Source organism: Grampus griseus (genome assembly GCF_964374135.1).
Source record: "Grampus griseus genome assembly, chromosome: 1".
Classification (NCBI taxonomy): Eukaryota; Metazoa; Chordata; class Mammalia; order Artiodactyla; family Delphinidae; genus Grampus; species Grampus griseus.
This window is the reverse complement of record NC_139017.1, coordinates 81,325,515-81,349,608: the sequence shown is the minus strand read 5'-3', so window position 1 is coordinate 81,349,608 and position 24,094 is coordinate 81,325,515. Positions and strand designations below refer to the sequence as shown.

The 24,094-nt window shown below is 46.8% G+C and overlaps 1 protein-coding gene across 1 annotated transcript; it reads left to right on the top strand.

The window, feature by feature from the left end:
- Positions 1-2,213: 2,213 nt before the first annotated feature.
- MAB21L3 (mab-21 like 3) lies at positions 2,214-23,392 on the top strand (the record flags this gene model as incomplete). The annotated part of the gene is made up of 6 exons (XM_082679468.1): positions 2,214-2,267; positions 10,886-11,026; positions 13,829-14,120; positions 17,967-18,145; positions 18,613-18,807; positions 23,159-23,392. The coding sequence occupies exons 1-6, from the start codon at positions 2,220-2,222 to the stop codon at positions 23,390-23,392; spliced, it is 1,089 nt and encodes a 362-aa protein (XP_082535594.1). The 5' UTR covers positions 2,214-2,219.
- Positions 23,393-24,094: the final 702 nt, after the last annotated feature.

Below are 24,094 nucleotides of genomic sequence, written 5' to 3'. Positions count from 1 at the left end.
TCCTTCTTCTTCTCCCAGGCTCCTCAGTTGTCCCTGTTCATTGCTTTCCCCGCTCACAATTGGCAAGTGTCACCGGACCCTAGCACAAGAGAAGAATGCCACTTTCAGCATTTTGATCAGCTGCGGTACTGGAGCAATCGAGGTAAGGCCACCACAGGCACAAAAGGATGAAAGTTTGTGCATATGATGACGGGCGACTGGGGTAAACTTAGAATAGTAGGAAAGGCCCCACCAGAGGAGAGGGACTCCTGCGTTAATGATTACAGTGAAGCAGAAGTAAGGACAACAGCAAGAACACCTGGGAAAAACAGGAGGACTTTGGTGAAGTTGAAAATGAGGTGGAAAGAGAACTCTGAATTGCAAGAAGCACAGAGGAAAGAGACTCTTGGTCTGTGAAAAACTGGTAGTTTGGAACGACTGACCAGCGGTAAGAGAAGGCAAAAGAAAATTCTGAAATATTCGGGAACACTTGCTATCAAAGGAAGGAGGTTTAAAATTACAAATGGAAGAAAATGAAAAGGCGAGGCGGTATTGAGGAGGGGCGGCTTTACCATATTCAGATCAGACTGCAGGTTCCCAGAGGGGAGCTGCAGAAGCTGGACGGAACCCCGGGATTATTAGTGAGGTGGGTGGAGCACGGAGCAGCCGGAGCTCTGATGTGGATGTGGCTTTCAGATGGTGCCAAGTTCGGGGAGATATGCGAATGCTGTGGTTACAGAACACAGAGCAGCCCGGGCGCCCAACGTGGTTGCTGAGCGCCCAGAGGATGCACTCAGAGGTGGGTTTGGGAAAAACACTTGCCTTTGCAACATTGCTCCGAATTGAGCTGGGCTCCCAGAAGTGCTCTAATACCTTTAGATCATCTGATAGCAGACTCTGATGTTTACCAGTTTCAGGGAGATCAAGCCATTGTGAAATTTTTTTTCTGTAATAAAACTAGCCCCAGCCAGCCAGACTGGGAATTTGCTGCCTGAGCTGTTTTCCAGCATAGTTTTGCTGGCAAAACCAGATGTGAGTGTTTCCTCGGCTCTTGAGGAGCCTGTTTACACTGACTTTATTTTTACTGCTAGCTTTCAGGTGGGAAGAGGGAGATTTAAAGGTCAGCAGGTGAGCGGAAGGATCCTGTCCTGCCATTCCTGGGTGTGCTTCTGTGTGCCTGTGTGTGTCCATACGTGTGTGTGTGTGTGTATGTGCCTGTGTGTGTCCATGCCTGTGTGTGTGTGCCTGTGTGTGTCCATACCTGTGTGTGTGTGTATGTGCTTGTGTGTGTCCATGCCTGTGTGTGTATGTGCCTGTGTGTGTCCATACCTGTGTGTGTGTGTGCCTGTGTGTGTCCATGCCTGTGTGTGTATGTGCCTGTGTGTGTCCATACCTGTGTGTGTGTGTGTGTGCCTGTGTGTCCATACCTGTGTGTGTGTGTGCCTGTGTGTGTCCATACCTGTGTGTGTGTGTGTGTGCCTGCGTGTGTCCATACCTGTGTGTGTGTGTGCCTGTGTGTGTCCATACCTGTGTGTGTGCCTGTGTGTGTCCATGCCTGTGTGTGTGTGTGTGTGTGCGCGCCTGTGTGTGTCCATGCCTGTGTGTGTGTGTGTGTGTGTTTCCACATGCGAATTGTTGTGTCCTGATTGCTTGTTTGTAGGCATAATCATGGGTGCCAGGCTGGTTGTTTGGCAGTTTTGTTTATTGTAAAGAAGGTAAATCCATCTGTGGGGTTTTCTGGATTGGAGGGCAAGGGATATTTACTGTCAACAGGGTTAGAACAAGGAGATATAAGATACTGAGCTCACAGGTGCATCTAGTGTCAGGATAAGAGCATAAATAGCTCGGAAGAAGCCAACTACAGGGCGTTTCCATCTTGAATGGAACTTTTGAGTATTTGAGTGGGAAATACAACTTGGAAAATTGCCCTTCGGTCAACACCCCAGTCAACAGAGCTAAATAGAGTAAAATTTGGCTGGACTCAAATGCAGTTTCATCAACTCTCCTTCAATTCTTTTTTTTTTTTTTAATTTCCCAAAAGATGAAAGATGAATGCTCACAATTTGGAAATGAGAGCTTGAATGAAGAATTGAGAAGGCAAGTCTGTGGTCCACATACACAGTCCCAGAGAAATTCAGCACCCAGAGACTAATATCACTGAGAAATCTATACACAAGTGCTCTCTCTGCTGAGAGACAAACCAAGACTCTGCTGTTCTGCTCAGCATAGACCAAGAAGACATGAAATCCCTGATGGAAGGAAACTTAGAAGATTGCCTGCTGAATAAGGTAAGGACAGATACGGATCTCTCCCATGCGCCCCTCCCACCCTCCCGCCCCACCAACCTTGATGCAGAAAGAATTTCAGCTTGTTTCCAAAGATACAGAAAATGCTCCTCAGGAACTCAAGACCATCACCCATAAGAGTGTTCAGGGACTTACCATATTTCAGTCCTCTCTTTGAGGTTCTAGTGCAAGAGGTACATTGGAAATAGAATGTGGAAGGAAGAGTTAGAACTTGGGCTGGAACTCTAGCTCTGCCACTGATGCCTGGGTGGTCATGAGCAAGACACTTAACCTGTCTGAGCCTCAGTTTTCTTCTCTGTAAAATGGGAGTGATAATAGGATCTTAGTGGGGTCTTTGAAAAAGAGTAAATAAGAAAGCTCTTTGAAAACTGTAAAACTGCTAGATTAAAATATGTATGTATTACCACTATATTTTTAGAGTGCATCAATTAAGAACTAATTTAATTTCTTCTCTATAGAGTCATAGGCTCTTTGGATGTTAGAACTTGAAGGGACATTAAATATTATCTAGTTTAAGCCTTTCCATTTACAGCCAAAGCGATTAAGACACAGAGCCACCCTTAAAACTAAAACATTTAAACAAAGAGTTAGGCCCTAGTCTAGGGTTTTCATGCCTTTACGAGTAAACAAAGCAGATCATTATTATAATGATAAGTCAAGTTGATTTCTTAGGCAAAACCATTAAGAGGGTAAATAGGGAAAACTTATCATAATAAAAATTATAGCAAACAAAATGATTTCTCCTTTTGGGGGCTATAAGTGGAAGGGGCGTTAGCTGGCATTTCCCCATTGTCCTGTGTTTTCTGAAAGAAAAAAATCCAAATATTTTAGCCTGGCATTCAAATAATACTTTATCTTTCTACTCTCTGCTTCCCTGCATCTTCAATCACAATGTTTGTTCAATCTAAACAAAAGCTCTCTATGTGGAATCCAGCCTGAGCATGTGTTTTCTTTGGCCTGCAGAGAATTTTTAAATTTTGTCAAATTTGTTACAAACATTTCAAAATAGTGAGATTTTGCATAGAAATCCAGCTTTCCATCTTCTCTGGGAAAAAAATCAGGTTATCTGGCAACCACAGGTCCCAGTTTCTTACCTGGCAGCCATGGGATGGAGCTGAGTGTCTGTCCCACTGGAGGCTGCGGCACTGCTGGAGTCTGACATCCGCCTCCCCGCCCCGCCCCATGTGTGTCCCCTACTCCGCCCCGTAGGTGGTTGAGTCTGACAGCCCTGTCCCACAAGAACTGTGCCCTGAGAAGGTCTCAGGCCAGAGCATCCCTCCCCCCACCTGGGGAGATATCCTGTCTCTTCTTCATTTTTCTGGCTCATCCTCATCCTTCAAACTCAGCTCAGAGTCCACTTGCTCATGAAAGATTAATCTGACACCCCAACACAAAACGTTTGTGTCTTCCTGTGAACTCCCATCATAATGATCACTGATCATATTTACTTGGCGATCAATTGTATCTTGACTCCTGGTGCCTTTCCTGTTGTTATCTTGGTGGCAACTTAAATAGTGTATCATTTTATTCTTTATAAGTTTCCAGAGGGAAGAACAGTGTCTTGGATATCTTTATTCCCTTTGAATTCACATAGTATCATTGCACGTATGTGGTCAGAACTATCTTCAGGGCTCATTGAAGGTAATGCAAGACGAGTGTTAAAGGTGCTAGCGGGTTGAGGCCCTACAGTGTCTTATTTAATCAACAATCATGTGACACGTGCATATTGCCTCCATTTTAACAGAGGGGGAAGCAGGGCTCATGCTGATTAAACAGCGTGTCCAAAGTCACACAGTTAGTGAAGATGCTGTGGTTTCAGCCTATTCTTTTTTTACACCAAACCACATTTCATCTGCTAAACCCTCTATATCACCATAAACACACACAGTGCAAAACACAGTGCCCAAAACACAGGTCCGGATGTGACCTGCTTAGTGAGAGAAAAATTTTGTGTTTGGGTATCTTGAAGGGTGACCCTATCTCACCTGCAGATTTTGCACATAACCCCAAAGGTAAAAGGAGGAAGTTCCCCATGCAGACAGCAAATGCTTAACATCACAAGCGCTACATAGAGATTTACTTATTTATTTAATTTTATTTTCAGCTGCATTGGATCTTCATTGCTGCACGCGGGCTTTCTCTAGTTGCAGTGAGCGGGGGCTACTCTTCATTGCGGTGCGCAGGCTTCTCATTGCAGTGGCTTCTCTTATTGTGGAGCACGCGCTCTAGGCGCACAGGCTTCAGTAGTTGCAGCACACAGGCTCAGTAGTTGTGGCTCGCAGGCTCTAGAGCGTAGGCTCAGTGGTTGTGGTGCACGGGCTTAGTTGCTCCACGGCATGTGGGATCTTTCCAGACCAGGGCTTGAACCCGTGTCCCCTGCATTGGCGGGCGGATTCTTAACCACTGTGCCACCAGGGAAGCCCACTACATAGAGATTTAAACAAGGTGCTGGAGGGGAAGAGAGCAGTGTGACCTCTGATGGGAGAGACGTTTCACAGAAAGAGTGATGACAAAGCCTTAGCGCATGCGTAATGCATAGGGTTTTAACGAGTGGAGGAGAGGCCTTCCAGCTACTGGAACCCCATTCAAGCAGTTAGCGGTTTTCATTCCCAGTCTCCTTGTCCTTGGGGAGGCAGAGCGGTGCAGTGATTATGAACAAGGGCACCGCCTGGGTGTGGATTCCTGTTCTGTGACTTATTGACTCCGGGACCCTGGGTAAGTTATTACACTTTCTGAACTCCAGTGTCGTCCTCTGTAAAATGGGGATTATCACAGCATCCACCTTAAAGGCTTATCGGGAGTCTCAAAGGAGCGAACCCTTATAAAGTGTCCTGCGCACAGCAGCGCCTCACCAGTCTTAGCTCCACGGTGCTGCTGTTGCTATGGCTTCTGCTCTTTGGGAGCTGCAAATATCCTGTGGGGCCCAAGCATTTGGTTCATGGAAGAATTAGTCTAAAAAGATGGAGGGTGTGATGTCTTATCTGTATGGATCACTGAATTTAAGTCTCCGTGCCTTTAAATTATTAACCCCTGGAAGACAGAGACAGTCAGTGTCTGCGCCCCCCACCCCACCACTTTTTTAAACTGATTATTGGAGTTAACGCAATTCCAGAATTAAAAGTCTGACTTCCTGTTGTCCAGAAGGAAGGTCTCAGCCTTTTTCCCCAGTGGCACTCACTATGGATGACATTCGCATTGGCCACATGCTCCTGGGTGTGGCCAGGCCTGTGTGGCATTCCTGGTGCACTATTTAGCATACCCCCTACCTCCCTCTCAGGAAAGCATGTGGGAATACAAGTGAGTCAGACTGATGTAATTATAAGGAATAACCTTGAATTCTCAATAATTTTTATTTGAAACAGGAAATTGTTCACAAACTTGAGCTATTAATAGCAGCAAATGATGTGGGACAACAATGGGCCTGACGCTGTGCCCGGGGAGGTGGACATGCGTGTGGGCACACAGACAAGCCCTGGAGGGAGGCCCACAAAAAATGGATGGCAACCTTAAAGGTGCCAGCAGTCTCTAATGACTGTTTCTGCGTAAACTCTGCTTAGTTAGGGTGACTAAATCTGTATGCTAAGGAGTGTGGTATAACTTTTGCAGGGTCAGTGCAATGCAGGGGTTGGATTAGATGATCTAACCACATCTAACATCATGGGCCTGGTTAATTTACCACAATTCATTTCTGCTTTTGCTCTGCCACACCCACAAATGCTTCCCTTTAGAAACAAAGTGTTTCTCTTTATTTATTTATTTTTTAAGACAAAGTCTCTTTTACTTATTTATTTATTTATTTATTTGGGCTACGTCGGACCCTAGTTGCAGCACACGAGATCTTCATTGCAGCTCACAGGTTCTTTCGTTGTGGCACTTGGGCTTCTCTCTAGTTGTGGTGCGCAGGCTCCAGAGCACATGGGCTCTGCAGTTTGCGGCACGCAGTCTCTCTAGTTGAGGCGCACGGGCACAGTTGTTGCCACGCGTGGGCTTAGTTGCCCCTTGGCATGTGGGATCTTAGTTCCCTGACCAGGGATCGAACATGCATCCCCTGCATTGGAAGGCAGATTCTTTACCATTGGACCACCAGGGAAGTACCAACCTTTGTGCATTGACCTCATCAGCAGAGGACGTGAATGAAACTTAAACAGGCACTCAAGGTCAAGTTTGGACTGCATGAGGGAATTCCCTGGTGGTCCAGTGGTTAGGACTTGGCGCTTTCACTCTTAGGGCCCAGGTTCGATCTCTGGTCAGGGAAATAAGATGCCACAAGCCGCAGGGAGTGGCCAAAAAAAAAAAAATTTGGACCAAATGGGCTTTGATCCATCTTCTTAAATTATCATATTTCCTCCTTAAGTTTGTTTCAAAGCTTTGCTGTGAAATAAATTTAGTGACAAGGCTGCTTCAAGGTTACCACGGGTATCTTAGCTTGCTTCCTGAAGTTTGAGAGGCAACAAAGGGATTCTGACATTGGGCTGGCGACCGGTAGAGCCTCCTTCTTTCACCAGGGCCACTCCCTGTAAAGCTGCCTCAGGCCCCATTTCCTGCTTTCCCACACAGTGAAATGGAATCTTCTTACCCATAGGCATGGTCAGGACAAGTGGAGGGAAACAGCCTGGGGCTTCTGGGTTGTGGTTTAGACCGTGGGAGTGACAAGAGGTACGTGGGACTGAGCCTGGGAAACCCCCAGCCCAAACCCCTTTGGGGGCAGGTGAATAGCTCTGTGATCCTGTTTGCTAAGAACCAATGGCAGGAAGTGTATCCAGAGACATAGGCAGGAAGGGGCTGCCCATCACCTAACAGGAAAGCGGCTCCCCCTTGACTCCAGTGGCTTGGGTCCTGGGGCAGGCCTGTCCAAGGCAGGGCTCTCCCTCCGCAGCTCTGGTTAAGCCCTGCATCACTGTCCGACCCCTGCTGTGTCGCCCTTACGTGTCTGCGGCATGCCAGAGCAGTCAGTATTGCGGCATGTCAGAACAACTTTGGACTTGTTATTTCATGAACTCCAAACTGAGGGCATGGTCAGGTTCAGAAAGAGGATAAAGGTAGGTATTATTTCTGGAACTCCTAATTGAGGGTGTAGCACAGTGTGACAGAAAGAAGAGTTGGGGAACCTGGGCCTTAGGTCTAGTCATACTGCTAAGTACCAGTGTGATATTAGGAGGGCCACTGTGTCACTCTGGCCTTCTGTAAAAGGATACCAGACAAGATGATTTCTGAGACTCTTCCAATTCTAAGATCCTGGGTTTAAATTGCAGCCAAAGTGACAGACAAAGAAAATTAAAACCAGAATTTGTGGCTCTAGGCCCAGAAAAGTATTTCCTTATTCTGACTTTTATCTTCACACGTCAGAACAGGTTATAAAGAGGAATAATGAATGAGAAATTATAGGTGTCTTCTAAGGGGTGTCTGAACTTGTCCTGCCGGTAAGAAAATTCTACCATCAAATGGCAGCATAATTTGTAGATGAGGTTCACAATGGAGGACTCTTCCCACTAGGTGCGTGCGCGCGCACACACACACACACACACACACACACTTTCAAGCTTTTATCAGTTAAAAATTATTTGAGGGCTTCCCTGGTGGCTCAGTGGTTGAGCGTCCGCCTGCCGGTGCAGGGGACACGGGTTCGTGCCCCGGTGTGGGAGGATCCCATATGCTGCAGGGCGGCTGGGCCCGTGAGCCATGGCCGCTGAGCCTACGCATCCGGAGCCTGTGCTCCGCAATGGGAGAGGCCACAACAGTGAGAGGCCCGCGTAACGCAAAAAAAAAAAAAAAAAAAATTATTTGATAGTATCAATACGCTAATGAATCTTTCATTCGTTTATTAACATAGGAAACAAAATGTATCTGCATATATAGAGTCACCACTGTGTTACTAACAGTCAAGTTCTGTGGACTCACATCAGTGGACTTGGAAGTTAGCCTTAGTCCTCAACACATTCTGAGAACTTCACTATTCAAGATTACTATTTCCCAACCATTCTGACTGCAGCGTTCTATCTAGTTAGCCCTTGTCTTACTTTTTCCCACTATTCCTGATCAGATGTCTGGCCCCTGAACTTGTCCAATGTCCCCTAATCTACCAAACTGGCTTCATCCATTCTCGGCCCAGGCTCGAAAACATGGCCCTCCACTGATCTCTTCCCTTGCTCTCCTCCAGATCTTGCCAGCAAACTCTAGTCTCAGCACTTCCACTGTTACCCCTGGAGGGCCGGGAGGTACTGGACAACCTCTTATAAATGAGCCCACTGGTATCCCACAGCTTCATGCACCCAGAGCTGAGTCTTGGTTCTGCCTGGCAACCTTTACCCATGTGCCCAAATGGCCTCTCATCCCTTAGAGAAGCTATTGCCAATGTCTGTCACCCTGAAGTCCCCTGCCTCCCTCTTCTCACCTCACTCTCAACGCACTGCCTTGTCTCCTGCTGACGTCAGGCAGGAAATCTCTATGCTTTTACCTGCATTTGCACCCATCTTCTTTTCCTTCTGACGCACGGAGACGAGCTCCTCACCAGGTTTCTGGACTTCCACAATGCTTCCTGGCTGGGAAACCCTTGCTCAGGGGTTTTGCTCTCTGCCTTCTTCCTTCTTCACTGGCTCTTTTCTCTCAGCATCTAAACATGTTCGAACCTGTGTGTCCTTTTGAAAAAACCCATTGCTGTCCTTGTTTTTGTTTTTTCCTTCCCCCAGCCAGGCTTGCGGGAGGAGTCGCTTACCTCTGACTTCACTTGCTGGTTTCCCATTCTCTCTAAACCCACTGCCGTCTGGCTTGACGCCCACGGTTTCCCCAAACACATCAGTCCTGTTTTAGTTACCAAACTCTACAGGCATTTGGGGGGCCTTATCTCACTCAGCCAGTTACTGTTGACTTTGTTCTTGAAATTCTTCTTCCTTTATTTTCAAGACCTCTCACCGTTTGTTCTCCCACCTCACCATTCTCCTCCAAGGCAACGTCTGCTCCAACAAAGTAGAAACAATTGCAGTTCTCCCCTTGTGCTCCTTGTGTTAAGTATCTACCATTTTCTCTTTCTAGAACAACCTTCTCTTTCTAGCTAACTCCTGCTAACCTTTCAAGATACAACTCTGATATACCATGCCTTCAGGAAGGCCTCCAGGCTAGATGCAGTTTCCCTTTTTTGTGTACCCCTAGCATCCTTTGCAAACCTATACTTAGCACTAATGGCTGTAATTTTAATTTCCAGTTTATTGGTCTTGCTTTGTCATCTTATCTGTCAACCTCTTGACAACACTGTAGGCACAGAACCTGGCATGAAGTGGATGTTCAACAAAAATTGGTCAAATGGAATTGAATCCCAGCACATCAGAGAAGTCCTACACTGGAGAGACCCTTAATTATGCTTCTACAAGCACTTGCCTTTATTTTGGGCATGGCAAATGACCTGCCCCTCTCTGTGACTACCTTCTCTCTTCCACTTACATACTCCAAAAGATGCAGAATCTTGATAGTTTATAGATGCTCAAAAAAGCTACCCTTTGTCCCTTCTCCCATGATGAATGCTCTGAGATGAACACACGGAGAGGGGTGGCTGGCTGCTGGTGGCAAGAAGATGATATTAAAAGCTAGTATAGACCTGATCATCGTACTTAAGGTCATATAAGACACACGCTCTGCAGCATCTCTGAGGGAGACCCTTATCAAACACCAGCCTGCAGGTGCCTCCGGAGCAATGTAACAAAGAGCCCGTTCCAGTTCTTGGAGACTTGCCGTGCAGAGTCAGAAGAGACATCAGGGCACGCCTTTTCTTAAGGGTCTAGGAGCCAAAGGACGGGGTGAGCGCAGGGGAGAAGGGAACCATCATGTACTGATGACATACAGAAGATGATCCGCCGCATGTTCACGTGCCTTAGACTATTTTATATTCACCAACCCGGACGGCAGGCATTCTTATCCCATGTTAGACTCTCACCATGGTTCACAAAACCCTGTGGGGTGGCCTGGCCCCCACCATCCTTTCCAAGTTCATCTCCTATCATCCTCCTTCTTCTTTTCCTATAACCACAGCAAAGGCCTCCTTGCTGGCCCTTGAGCCTTGCCAAGCTTGCTCCTGCTTTAGGGGCCTTGGAATTTGCTTTCCCAAGCTGTCATCAGGGCTCGCTCAAATCTCACCTCCTTCGAGAGGCCTTCCCTGGCCACCAGTCTAAAATAGCAGCCCCTTTATTCTCTAGTCCCTTATCCTATTGTATTGTTCTTCTTGGGACTTATACCTGATCTTACATTATACATATGTGTGTACACATATGTATATGTGTTTGTGTGTATGTATGTATGTATACACACACACATACGCATGTGTCCTGTATTTTCAACTAGAAAGCAAGTATCTCTATCTTGTTTGCTGCTGTCCTGCTCACGGTCATGCGAGGACCTAGAAAGCACCTACCGCAAGGCAGGTACTACATAAATATTGAGCAACGCTTCTATTTCAGAAGAGAACACTGAGGCACCAACGAGTGTCATCAGACCTAAGTTCATCTCTCCCGGAGCTCTTGGAAGGGCAGGATTTTCTGAGCTGTGCCCTGTCTCGTCACTTCCTTGGGGCTTGATCCGGGAATAACGGCCTTTGCTGATCCTTTCACACCCAGGTGGACTTGAGGCGCCAGTGGATTTCCCAGATGGTGGAAGAGGTGCAGAAAATTGTCCATCATCTGACCACAGAGATCAGCTACCAGGACATTCGATTTCAAGCCGTCCTTTACTCTGACACGTACAATGAGAACATTAAGGTACGTGGGTCACTTGGCTCTAAGTGCCCACCCAGCGAGCCAGGAAACGGGGGTGGTCTCAGCATGTGTCAGGCACTCGCACCACTAAGATTACTAACAAGATCTCTTAGTATTTACCACTTACACTCATTGCATAGATGTTACTGCAGTTGAAGCCCCACATTCCTACTTTACAGATGATAAAAATGGAGGCTTAAAAAAGTCAAATGACTTGATCAAGTCATATTAGGCACTAAAACCAGAACTCCACCTGTGCTTCTGATTCCAAAGCATGTTCCACTGTACCAATTAAAGTTCAGTTAAGCACACATTCATTTATTAAGCACCCATTTAATAGATTGGGGACTGGGTACAGGGAACTCAAGGCATTGGTGAGAAAAGAGTTGAAAGTAATAGTGGATGGGCTATAGGTGGGAGAAGGAAGAAACTGGAAGAGGTGGCCCTTAGGAACTGCAGGAGCAGCCTGGCAACTCTGTCCCTGCTGAGGAATCCCACAGAGCTCTAAACACCCAGGGCCCGTGTGTGACAACCAGCATTCATGCAACATTGTAGTGTGGGCAAAGCCAGTCTCACAGAAATGATCTCACCCAAACCTGCACACAGCCTAGTGGAACAGACATTATGGTTTGCTCCCTTTTAGAGATGAGAGAAATGAGGCTCTGAATCATTCTGAATCTCTGTGTTCCTTTATCTTGATTTTTCTTGTGACACACAAGAACCTCTTTCATAGAAGTATTAAACTTACGTGTACGCATGCCCCAGCTCTCACACAAGACCGTAAGTTCCTTGCTCATAAGGATGATGTTTCTTGATTGCTCCCTTCCTAGCACCCAGCATAGTGTGTGGCCCATGATAGACACTCAACTTCTGTTGAATGAATGAGGAATCAAAAGAATTGGTACCTGAACGAAAGACCATTGCTAGTCCAGTACATTTCAAGTTTGGTGGGTACAAGGACCACCCACAAGATGCTGGGACTTGTGGATTTGGGGACAGAATCAGACTTTAAGAAATTTACTCCAGGATGAAAATTATAAAATTAGATCGGATCCTGGAATGTCAGAACATCATCTGCCCACCTCTACTACCTTGCCAACCTAAACAGGACAAATATAGGCAAGTGACTAGGAATAGAAACATAACACCACTTTTCCTAGGACTATATCTGGAGAAATTTCCTTCTGTGGTCGCACTTAGAATTCATAGCTTAAAGTATATCTTGCTTTTATATACACTGTATCCTGCATATTATATAAGTTTTGAAAATAGTTACAGTGGGGCATATAAAAATGCTTTTATTTTATCTTGGCCCAAATTCAATAAGCATTTATGAACCACCATTTTTGTGACTAATAACATGATAGTTGTGTTCTTGGATTCATATGAAAGTGGGTTCAAAAAATATATAGATTTGGGGTTTTTTGTTTGTTTTTGTTTGTTTTGGCCACGCCACACAGCATGCAGGATCTTAGTTCCCCGAACAAGGATGGAACCCGTGCCCCCTGCAGTGGAAGCGCAGAGTCTTAACCACTGGACCGCCAGGGAAGTCCCCCAAACTATATAGATTTTAAAGGCCATAGTTTAGATCCCCCCTCCCTTGTTTTAATCCCACCACATTTCAATGGACACCAGAAGTCACGTGCACCCATCAACTAAACATCCATACTACTGTTCCATGAAAATGAGGCAGAATGAGTTATTGCTGATTTCGGTGTTCACCCCTGAATTCGCCACTGACTGGTCCCTGGGCAAAGGTTATTCAAATTCCACTGTCAGAACTTTCCGTGGAAAGGAGGTGGCTCTTCCAGTGTATAGCTGAGTGATGGGGAAACATGCAGGGTGGAGTGGGCTGCTGTGTGATGTGATTAAAGGTCATTTCCCTTTGGTGGTACTGCACTGTGGACTAATTTGTTCTATCTCTTGGACTATTGGCCTGACCACTGCTTTCCCGGTTCCTGTAGAAACAGAGTAAGTAGATTCTTAGTGTTTACTTCTTCCCATTAAACTTAGAATCATCTCAATAGCTCACCTTGTCTCAACAAACAGGATTTCATGTCACCTGTGATTCTGTAAGGATTAGTCATTAACACTGTCTGTGGGTCATCAGTACAAGCAAAAAGAAAGGGAGGCATTTTGCAGAATTCTTTCACGTCCTCTCCCATCTCTTCCCACCCTTAATTCATACCGGATCTTTCACCCATCCCGGGCCGGGTCATTGATTCTTGACTAAGAACCAGCTCAGGAGAGACAATTAACCATTGAACAAGCAATCGGAAGACCTAAAGTCAAGTTCTGGCTCTACCACTGACTGGCTGTGTGTCCCTGGGGAGACTTGGAGCCCCTCTGAGCCTCAGATTCCTCATCTGGGAAATGTTAGCAAAGCCTACCTCATGTGTAGCTGTGAACATGAGATAGGCTAATGCACAAGAATCGCAGTGCTTGGTAGGTGCAGAAAGCAGTGACTACTAGTTCCCCTCCCTGCTTTTTGTCCCCCTCCCCTCAAGCTTTAGGTGCCTCTAGAGTTCCGGGTCCACTTCACTCTTTTTCCTTGCAGATCCATGAAACCCAGGCCTCACTGAGTTAATTTCTTTGCCCGAAGCGTTACAATGGGCTAGTGGCACAACAGAGACGGAATCCTCTGCCAGCAGGCGGGCAGGTGGGCGCAGTTCTGTCCTCCTTGTCACATTGCTAAGGGTTGAGTGGTTAACTGAGCGGCCTGGGTCAGCAGGGCGGCTCCCTGAGGGCTTGTCGCCTCCCGAGTCTATGAACTCACACTCCTTCTCCCTCCTTTCCTAACCCCAGGTTTTGGCCCCCACCCAGCTCCTCATCACAGTCCCCATGAGAGGCCTGGCCGGGTACAGGGAGGCCCGGCAGCAGCGCTGGCGCTACTACACCCTGCAGGGCGCCCGGCTGCCCTGCCCCCTGCGGGACCCAGAGGGCCTGCAGCAGTGGCTGGAGGTGGAGCAGTTTCTGAAGAGCCTGTGGCAGTGGCACGAGGCAGATGTGAACATTGACGGAGACATTGTGCCCGCCAAGGTCCTCCAGGTGTTCCGGAAACTGGTCGAAAACGCAATTGAAACCTGTCACCTGTCAGGTGAGCCGATCAGGAAATGTACAAGGAAAATGTCTGGCATTTCCATTTTGCTTTAAAAAAACCCCTCTGCTTGGGTGTTTCCTGAAGCTCACGCCCCTAGATTGAGGATACAATCATGTGCTTTTTACATCTGTCTAATCCCCATAATATGAATTAGCTCTTTTTTATGCTGTGACACACAGAATACAACACACTTCCGTGGCCTCAATAGATTACTGCCCTGGCGTAGATAAGACAGTCTTTGGGTTACGCACCGTTTCCAAGATGTTAGCTTCAAAACCTGGGTACTTTCGCAAATTACTCATCAACCTCAGATCTTTGTTATTAGCACATTTCCACTACAACAGCCTCCAACTGACTGCAGTATTCCAGTGTGCTGGGACAGCACATCTGGGAACCACCGACATACCAAAATACAAAAAGCCAGAAGCCATAAGGAACTGATTATGTTTGACAACCCCAAAATCTTTTTTTTTCTTTTCTTTTTTATTGAAGTATAGTTGATTTACAATGTTGTGTTAGTTTCCAGTGTATTGAGTATAGTTCCCTGTGCTATACAGTAGGTCCTTGTTGGTTATCTATTTTATAAGTAGTGTATATATGTTAATCCCAAACTCCTAATCTATCCCTCCCCACACCCCTTTCACCCTTGGTAACCATAAGTTTGTTTTCTATGTCTATGGGTCTATTTCTGTTTTGTAAATAAGTTCATTTATATCTTTTTTTTTTTTTTTTTTAGATTCCACATATAAGTGATATATGTCTTTGGCTTACTTCACTTAGTATGATAATCTCTAGGTCCGTCCATGTTGCTGCAAATTATTCATTCTGTTTTATGGCTGAGCAATATTTCATTATATATATATACACACACACCACATCTTCTTTATCTATTCATCTGTTGATGGACATTTAGGTTGCCTCCATGCCTTGGCTCTTGTAAATAGTGCTGCAATGAACATTGGGGTGCATGAATCTTTTCGAATTATAATTTTCTCACAACCCCAAAATCCTAAGCTACTGTACAGTGTAGCATATGTGCACACCTGCCCACATACATGTTTCTGTTCACACAGAGTAAAAAGGTGAATTTCAAACTGGGAAAATGGCTAATTTCCTTAATTATAAAAGAGTATTTATAAACCAATAAGAAAAGCTATGAGCAGACCAATAGAAATACTGACCGAAAAGCACGGCTCACAGAAAAAGAATGTAAATGGCTAGTAAACATAGAAAATGCTCCATCTAACATACATTTCAAGAAATATACATTAAAACACCTAGTAGGCTGACATCTAATCATGCTCAGTGCAGGAGTGAGTATGGTTAAATAGGCATTTTCATGCATTGTTCTTGGAAGTGTCAATTGGTACCTCCTTTTTCAAAGGGCAGCTAGTCCATTTTTATTTTTGTTACGTGCTTACTTGGCAATTCAACAATTCCAGTTCTAAAGATACATTCCTGCAGATACACAAAGAAATATGCATGAGGATATCTACTGTACTGGCTTTGTAATAGTAAGTCATTAGAAATCATCTGATGGCTAACAAAGGAAAACTGACTTCATCGATTATGCTCCCTCTGCCTAGTGGACTATTACGCGGCCTTTAAAAAGCACAAGGTGTGTCGATAATGGATTGGAGCCCCACACCCCCTGTCTGTGCAACACCATTCACACTCCAGGTGCATATCGGGGTGTGTTTCTCCAAGAAGACTTGTATTTGATTTTTCCTGGTACTCTCAGAAGTACCATCTTACCTAGATGATTTGGGAACGTAAACATCCAGGCCCTAAACACAGGATGGTGACTAACGCCTTTGAAATTCTAGGGAGGAGGGAAGCGCTTGGTTTTTGTTGTTGTTTGTATTAAATCAACTATCCAGAGCCCACGAGAAAATCTGTCTATTTCTCTTAGTTCATAATTTCCCTCAAGGTACAGCTTTTCCTGATTCCAGGCTTGTGAGGCTTACCACCTAGCATAAGCCCCAGCCTCAGCCCGTTAGACCTCCTCTCCTCCTCTCTGTGCAGTTTCTATACACAGAAGCTGTAAGTACCGAGGCTTAACGCCATGAGGGTATTTTGGCAATTCTCCCACTTAGTACTTTCCTGGGTAGGTGTTCTTGCTTCATTGCTAGTTTCAAATGATTCTCCTACTTTCTGGCAGTCTCATTACATACAAATAATGTTTTTAAACTTTTATATGTCTTATTGGCAGTGGGTTTGGGGATCTCCAATCCAACATGTGACTTTAACAGAAATCCCTCCTTTTCATTTCCCTTTTAAAATACTTTGTTGACTTTTGCATTTGCATATATTTCTCATTGGTGGAGTAAATTGAAATAAAAGATAAATTAGAATTAAAAAAAGAATGGGGTGTGTGTGGTGTATAGATGCACACACAGAGTTATGAAAAATGCCCGTGCAACATAATTAAGTGAAAAACCAAATTGCTGAATAATATGCAACTCCACTTGTAAAGAAAGAAGAGGATTTGCATGTCCTTTTGCTTGTCTAGACAGAATAGTTCTGAAAGATTCTGTAATGGAAATAGCTCGCGTTGAATGGATTGTTACCATGTAGAGGGTGCGTTCATGGATTATTTCATTTAATACTCATAGCAACCCTGTTAGAGTGAGGATCATTTTTCTAACTGTTGTACAGACAAGAAAACTGAGATTTAGAGAGATTAAGTAACAGGCCAAAGGTCACACACCGAGTTGGCAGAGTAGGCGAAGCAGGGTGTGGGCCAGGCAGGCTGGGGCCAACATGTGCTCACCTCCTCACTCTGCGACACTGTTAATGGTGAAAGTGCATATAAGAGGTTCAAACTGGGCCAGGTTGATGAGGTACTTTCAGTAAATAATGCTGCGGTGCCAGACGTTGTCATGTTCCTGTCTGCGCAGCTCTGATGAGATGCAGACAATAAGCTCTTTATCACACCCCAGCCAAGGAGAGGAGTGTTTTCCTTTTGAACAGCCTAACACAATTAATAAATGAGTTTCTGTTTCCTTCTCTGAGCAAGGAAAAGCAAAATAACAGATCCCGATTCAAGACGGCTCATCCCTATGTACGACGAAGGCAAGCCAACAAACAAAACATTACTGTGTATCTGTTGAAAGAAAGGGGAACAAACTGGAAATGAATTCCAATGTATGAGCTGGAAAACCTTCCCTGATCCATTCCTTTTCTCTCCCTCTCTTTGCCTGGTTGGAAAAGACAGGGAGGGCTTCTTTCTGCTTACTTGACTATTCAAGCCAGCGGCTATGCCACACTTTGAAGTATTTTATGATTTCAAGGCTTATGATGATAAATCCATCTGAGGCTAGGCTGGTCAATGGGTGGTGGGAACAAATACCGTCTCTGAGACTGTGACTTAGTTAAGAGACAGGTTAAGCTGAACCCCACCAAAGGCAAATGAGTAAGTAAAGGGTCTGAGGCTGTCCTAAATGGGGTCAACATCTGGGTGGAATGGGGGGGTTATAGAAAAATGCTTGGATTTCATCTTACAGTAGCAAAAGCTACTCCTTTTCCTTGTATTCTCTGTCTCTTTCAGTTGAGCTTTCTGGAAAGAGTCTATTAATTTTTTAGAAAAGATAGGGGAGGAGGATGAAAGAAAAAAGTAAACCCCACCAACAATGAGATTTTTCTAGCAATGTTTCTATCAATATTTACTTAGCTAATTGTCTAGTGTTGACATAAACACGCTGCCCTGGTGTGCTACTGAAACTCTGAAAGTTGCCCCACCAGTTACAAGGAGCTGGTAGGAGCCACAGCTCACAAATTCCTTCTTTGAACCCTAGTATTGAGCCAAGCTTTGTCTTCCCATTGTCTGTCATTAACCACCAGGTAAGGTCAGCATGCTAATGGACCGCCCTGCAGTTCGAGTTGCCGTGGAAACCTCCACAGGTCGGGTGGAACTAGAGCTGACCCCCTCAGTGGAGATCCCCACCGCCTGGTCCAAGAAAGCCCGGTGGCCTTCGTGTCTGAAGCGCTGGCCTTCTGCAGAGAGAGTGCAGTGCATCAAGGTATTAGCCTGCAGGGTCCCGGCTCACCAGAGATGCTCTCACCTTAACCAACCACAGCATCACTAACCACCAACCAGCTTCGGAAGGAAAATTGAAATTTCACTAGATCCCCAGAACCTGCAGCGGCACCTGGGAATCTGTGGTAAATGCAGATTCCCGGGCCCTGCTCTGGCCCTAGAGAATGAGACTCGGTGGGCAGGACCCAGCAATCTGTGTTCTCACAGGCCCTCCAGGTGATTCTGGGGCAGGCTCAAGTTGGAGAACCACTGCCCAGGAGAAAGTGGACGCAGCCTCCCCAGTTAATTGCCTGCGTGCAAGGGGCTCCCCTGAGGCTCCCTCCGTGTCCCCACGTGGGATGTGCTGCTCGCCCAGTGGCAGGTCCCCCCTCCTAGTGGACTGCTTCGGAGATGGCTTTCTCCTCCACCAGCATCATGCTTCTCGTTTCCTCTGTTTTTCTCTTCCCGCAGTCATTTGGGTTTAGCTTGTTGGCCTGTTCGAACTATCACTGGCAGCTGAGCTTCTTGCGGGCTGAACGGGTGCTGCTGGAGCAGCTGGATGAGGACGGGGGCTGCCGCAGGAAGTGTCTTCAGGCCATGAGGCAGATGAAGGAGGACGTCTGGTGTCCAGGGAAAAGACCTGTGATCACATCCTACCACCTTCAGGTGAGTGTGCCGCCCCGGCCTAGAGGGCCAGGGTGGCTGGGGCTGGGTAGGTCCCTCTGCGGCCTCTGCAGGGTCACCAGAGCCACTCACAACGGGGGTGTGTGTGATGAGTAGGAGGGGGCCTAGTGTCCATCTTTGCCGTCTCACAAATTCGTACTCCTTATGGAGATATACAGCCCCAGCCGCGTGCATGTCCACAGCATCCCTGCCCAGGGTCCCTGTCCTCCACCTCCTTTCTTCCCTCTCCCAGTTTCCCTCTTCCCTTTCTTCCTTTCTGCCTTGCCTTCTCTCCCTTTCCCTCTCCCCTCCTTTTATTTCACTCAACAAACCAACACGAGCGCCCACTATGTGCCAGAAACCCGGCTGAGGTTCAGAAATGAATGACAGCATGCAGTCTCTGCCCCTGAGAAATCTAGTCTGGTGAAATCTTGGGAGTTCCTCAAACCTGAGATGGATTCACATTTCCCCTCACGTTATGACTCATTCAGTCCCCATTCTAGCCCAAGTGCAGCCATTCATGCGCACACACATACACACTCACACACGCACTCTGTGCAGAGGAGAAAACCAGGAACTGTTGTGGTACCTGACAAACCTGGCAGCAAACCTGAACTTCTGGGTTGCAAATCACCAGGCAAGGACTTACCATTAGACAGCCATAAATGCATTCACTCACTCACTCAGCAAATGTTTATTGAGATCCCTGTGGGCCAGTCCCTTGCCCCCACACCTGCTGTGTGCTCTACACCTGGAGGTACAAGGTGAACAAACGCAGATGTGGTTCCTGCTCTCATGGAGCTTGTGGTCCAGCAGGGGAGACAGACGTTGGTCAATCAGTCTGCAGGTGTGCGTGGAATCGAGCCACGTGGGGGAATGCTGGGGTGGAGAGGAGCATTGCTCTAGGAAGGCTCAGGGTAGCAGAACCTGACCTGGACCAGGGCGTCAGGGGGTCCCCCCTGGGGAGATGGCCTTTGATCACACTCTCAGCTCCTTTCTCAAATTTCTGACCACCCATGGTGAACTGGATGCTCGGGTAATACTGCGTGCAGCACACTGTGGTGGGGGGAGGTATCAGACTCTTAGTAGCCCCAGCCCAGCTAGTATCCATCCTGGAGCTTCAGCCCTTCTCCCCAACCTTCTACACAGGTGAGCACATGTCCCTGGGGTGTGCGGTGCCTTCCTTGCATGCTCCTACCTGGGCCTCGTCTCGTCCAGTAGACAACCATTTCCCAGCCCTGTGTTACTCTTTCAGGCCTAACACAAGCTATTTAAGGGCAACTCATAGCGATCCCTTGGTATCTCTCCCAATGCTTTGTATGTAGTAGTTGCTCAGTAAATATTTGCTGATCATCTGAATGAATGACTTCACATTTTACTCCACTTTTCCCCCCCAGCAAAATGGTTCATCTTTGTTTTGCTTTCTTATCTTTTCTGATAACCTGTTCTCCCTGACCCGCCCAAGAATCTGTTAACATCTCATTTGCACATACTGGGGCCTTTCTCTCCAGTTTCAACATTCTTAAAGTGTCCTCAAACCTGTCCCCCTAAAAACACACACCTGTTCTCCTGGATCGAGGACACGTACTTTCTGAAGCTAGTCTAATTCATTTCGGGGACTTAGCTTCTTTCTTACTTGCCTTACCACTGGCCACACTAGGAAAAGTCAGAGCTGAGAAGGAAACTCCAGGCGGTCTCATATCAAATCTCATACTCTTAACCACTGACTTCACTGCTCCGCAATTAGGATGGATGAAAACACTTTAAGTACCGCGAGTATTTTAGAAAGATTGAATAGGGCCACCACAGGCCTCCCAGCCCTTGACTGCTCTCAAAACTGCATTCCATCCAGGATTTACTTGTATTCCAGTGGCTTCTAAGTCACCTAGAGGATTTCAGGGCAACTCCTTAAAGGCCCCCAGTTTTAGTCTTCCCTAACCCACCTACACGGCATAATAAAATTGTGCATTCTCAAGAACGAGCAGTTAAAAGGGGGTTATTTGTTGAGAAACCGAAACAGTACGGACTGCCTTTTCCCCTCGTCTTCCACCCTTGTCCAAGGGTAGAATTCTCTCACGTGGAGGCGTCGGGATGCATGTGGCTGCTGGTGTGGGTGTGAGATACCATCCTGGATGATGGCTTGAGTGTGCAGGATCCCTGCCAAGACTTTAGTCTGGGGAAAGTGGAAGACACTGGGCTGCAAAACAGCATCAGGAAGGATGTGCCAATCATGGGCACCTCCTAGAAGGTCTTTACCTCCTCCCCAAAGAGGCTTCTCCCCCATAGCAATTTCATGTGAAGAAAGAGCTTATCTTTCATTGGCTTATTTATTCCTAAACCTGCTCAAAGGCACAGAGGCTTGCTTATAATAGGCTTAACTGCTTCTGTTTGCTTAGGGAGATAAAAGCTTAACTACAAGAGGAATTAAAACATGTTTTTTATTAGGTTATCTTGACTAGCATGAAATTATCTCCAACTCATTTACTCAAAACAATGTACTCCAAATCAAAACACATTCAGTGTCTTGCTGTGAACCTAAAACTGCTCTTCTACTTTTTAGGAAAGTCTATATTTTCAAAATACTCAACGTCTACACCCAAACGTTAATTATTTCACTCAGTCAATAAATGTCAATTGACTGCCTCCCGTGGGCCAGTCCCTCTGCTGAATGTAGTAACATCAGCGTGAATACAAATAGGTCTAGTCCTCTGCTCACAGAGAGTTTGCCATGTAGTAGGGAATCACCTAAACACATAGGAAAACGACCACCACTGTCATCATTGCTGCACATGAGAAGTATGGGATGAAGAGAGTGCTTAATGGGTGTCATAGGGAAGTTTGATCTGATGGATGAGTTTCCTGGACAAGCTGGGGAAGGAAGTACGCTCCATGCGGAAGAAGTGGGTTGTGAAAGGCCCTGTGATAGAAGAGAGCATGAAACGAGGCCAGTGTGGCCAGAAGGAAAGAGGGAGGGAGAACACAGGGCGAGATGAGCCTGGAAAGGAAGGGAGGGACCAAACCTTGTCAACTAAACCATGCTAAGGATGGTATTTTTTAATTACCAAACAATGGGAAGACTTTGAAGTATTTTAGACAAGAAGAAACATAGACCGATTTATATTTCAAAGAGATCACGTTGGCTGCAGTGTGGATGACGACAGATAGGATGGTGACAAGAAGAGGTGCAGGCTGTGGCAGAGGTCCGGGCGAGACACGGTGGGAGAGGGTGATCGTATCGGGTGGATTGAAAAACACGCAGGCAGCAGGATTGGCAGGACTTGATTGGAGGTGGTGAGGGAGGGGAATGACTCCTAGGTTTGCGTCTTGCGTAACAGGCTGGATAAACAACCCTGGGAGCACACGAGGTATGTGGGGGAGGGCCAGGAGTTCAGTTTGGACATATGGACTGAGATAACTTTCAGATGGCCAAGAGATACCAGGTAAGGAGGTCAGAGGAGAAGTGTGAACTGGAGAAAAGAAATAGCAAGTTATCTATACTTAGTGGGAGCCCCCAAAACTCCAGCATTAGGGCAGGTGGAGGGTGAGCACTCCAAGGCGTAGCTGCACTGCTCAGAGAAACCCACTTGGAAGCCAAGTGAAGAATGGCTCGGGAGTGAGGGTATGCATGAGAGAACCAGATTCCACTGAAAGGTCAGGTAGGGTGAGAGCTGGAAAGAGCCTGCTGGGTTTAGCAAACATGGGGATCACTGGACCTTAAGGAGAGCAGCCTTTGAGGACTGATGGCAGAAGAATCCATATTGGAGTGGGTTAAGGCAGGACATCAGAGGAGAGGAAATGACAAATTATTAAGATGATTCTCTGCAGAAACCTGGATTTGCAGAGAGGTGAGAGTTAGGGCAGGAGAGAGATGTGGCACCTGGGGAGCAGGAGAGCTCTGATAGATATAAAAAGCCAATGAGGAAGAAGAAACTCAATCATTTACAGTTGCTGGAAGGGGAGATCCTAGCCCTGCAGAGGGATTTTCCCAGGCTAGGGGGATGCAGAGAAGAAGATACCAAATGAAGGAATGATGGCTGGTTTGCACGCACGAGGCATTTTCCCTGTAAAGGAGGCAAAGTCATCTGCCAGGTGTGGGGAATCGTGAATTTTAGGAGAGTGGGGATCGTTGGAAATGCCAGTGGAGAGAGAATAAATTACCAAAGAGGCATAGGAGACCAGCAGGAGGAGGCTGAGAGCCCGTCCAAGGCTGGGGACCATAAATCCACGGCAGACCCAGCCTGCCCCTGGGGCTCCCGTCTCCTCCTTCCAAGGCCACGTGGGCTCAGGAACGTTCCTGAAGACACTCTCCTCAATAGACCGGGCCGATGTCTGACACCGCCTCTTCCTTCCACAGACAGTGCTCTTCTGGACTTGTGAGAAGTATCCCCACCCAAAGGACTGGCGGGTCTTCAGCAGAGCGTTCCTGCGCCTGGTAAGGAAGCTGCACAAGTGCGTGAGCCAGCACTTTCTGAAACACTACTTCGTGCGGAAGAGCAACCTCCTGCGGTACGCCAATTCAGGCGAGCTGGGGGCCCTGGCCCAGAAGCTGGCCTTCTTCCTGCAGAACCCCCAGATCAGCCTGCCCTGATGCTGCCCTGCGTGGGACGCTCTTGGACATTTCATTCAAGCTTGACCTCACTCTCTGTGGATTGTTCCTCAGTCAGAGGCCAGGATCCTGCCCAGGAGAGAAGCAACGGACGGCAGAGGAAAATTCCATCCACCCAGCAGCACTTCAGGGGGGAAAACCTGTGCCCCAAGATGTCTGGTCCAGGCCTCCCTGCAGCCAAGCAAGCATTTCTGCCCCGACTAGCTACCTCTTTGGGAGACGGCTCTCATCAGGCTTCCCCGAGCCATAGTTTCCGAACCGATGACAGTTCTGAATTTATTTTCCCTTGCTCAGGCTCTGGTTGTCTGTCAGGGAAGATGTAGAGAGAACCCCCGGAAGGTCAGGCATCAGCCCACTGACCACGGGCTCATTATGTTTCCATTTGTAAAATGGGACTGTTCATATGCCTCCCTCAGAGCAGGGCTGCGAGCCTACGGACTGTGCTGCTGCCCTTTCAAAGGGAAGGTGCTGGACCAACACAAAGTGTTCCTCATTGGTTCAGTGGCTGGTGTTGGCATTCAGGATCAGTATCTACACCACTGATTAAATGATTACGTCCGATGGGTGAGCATGACCGTGTGCCCTCCAGTTCTCCTAAACTGTGGATCTGCCTGCTTCCCTGGTGTTCTCTAAGAAGGCAGGAGTGGTTTTGATGACTAGTGCAGTCAAAGATGAGAGCGCAGC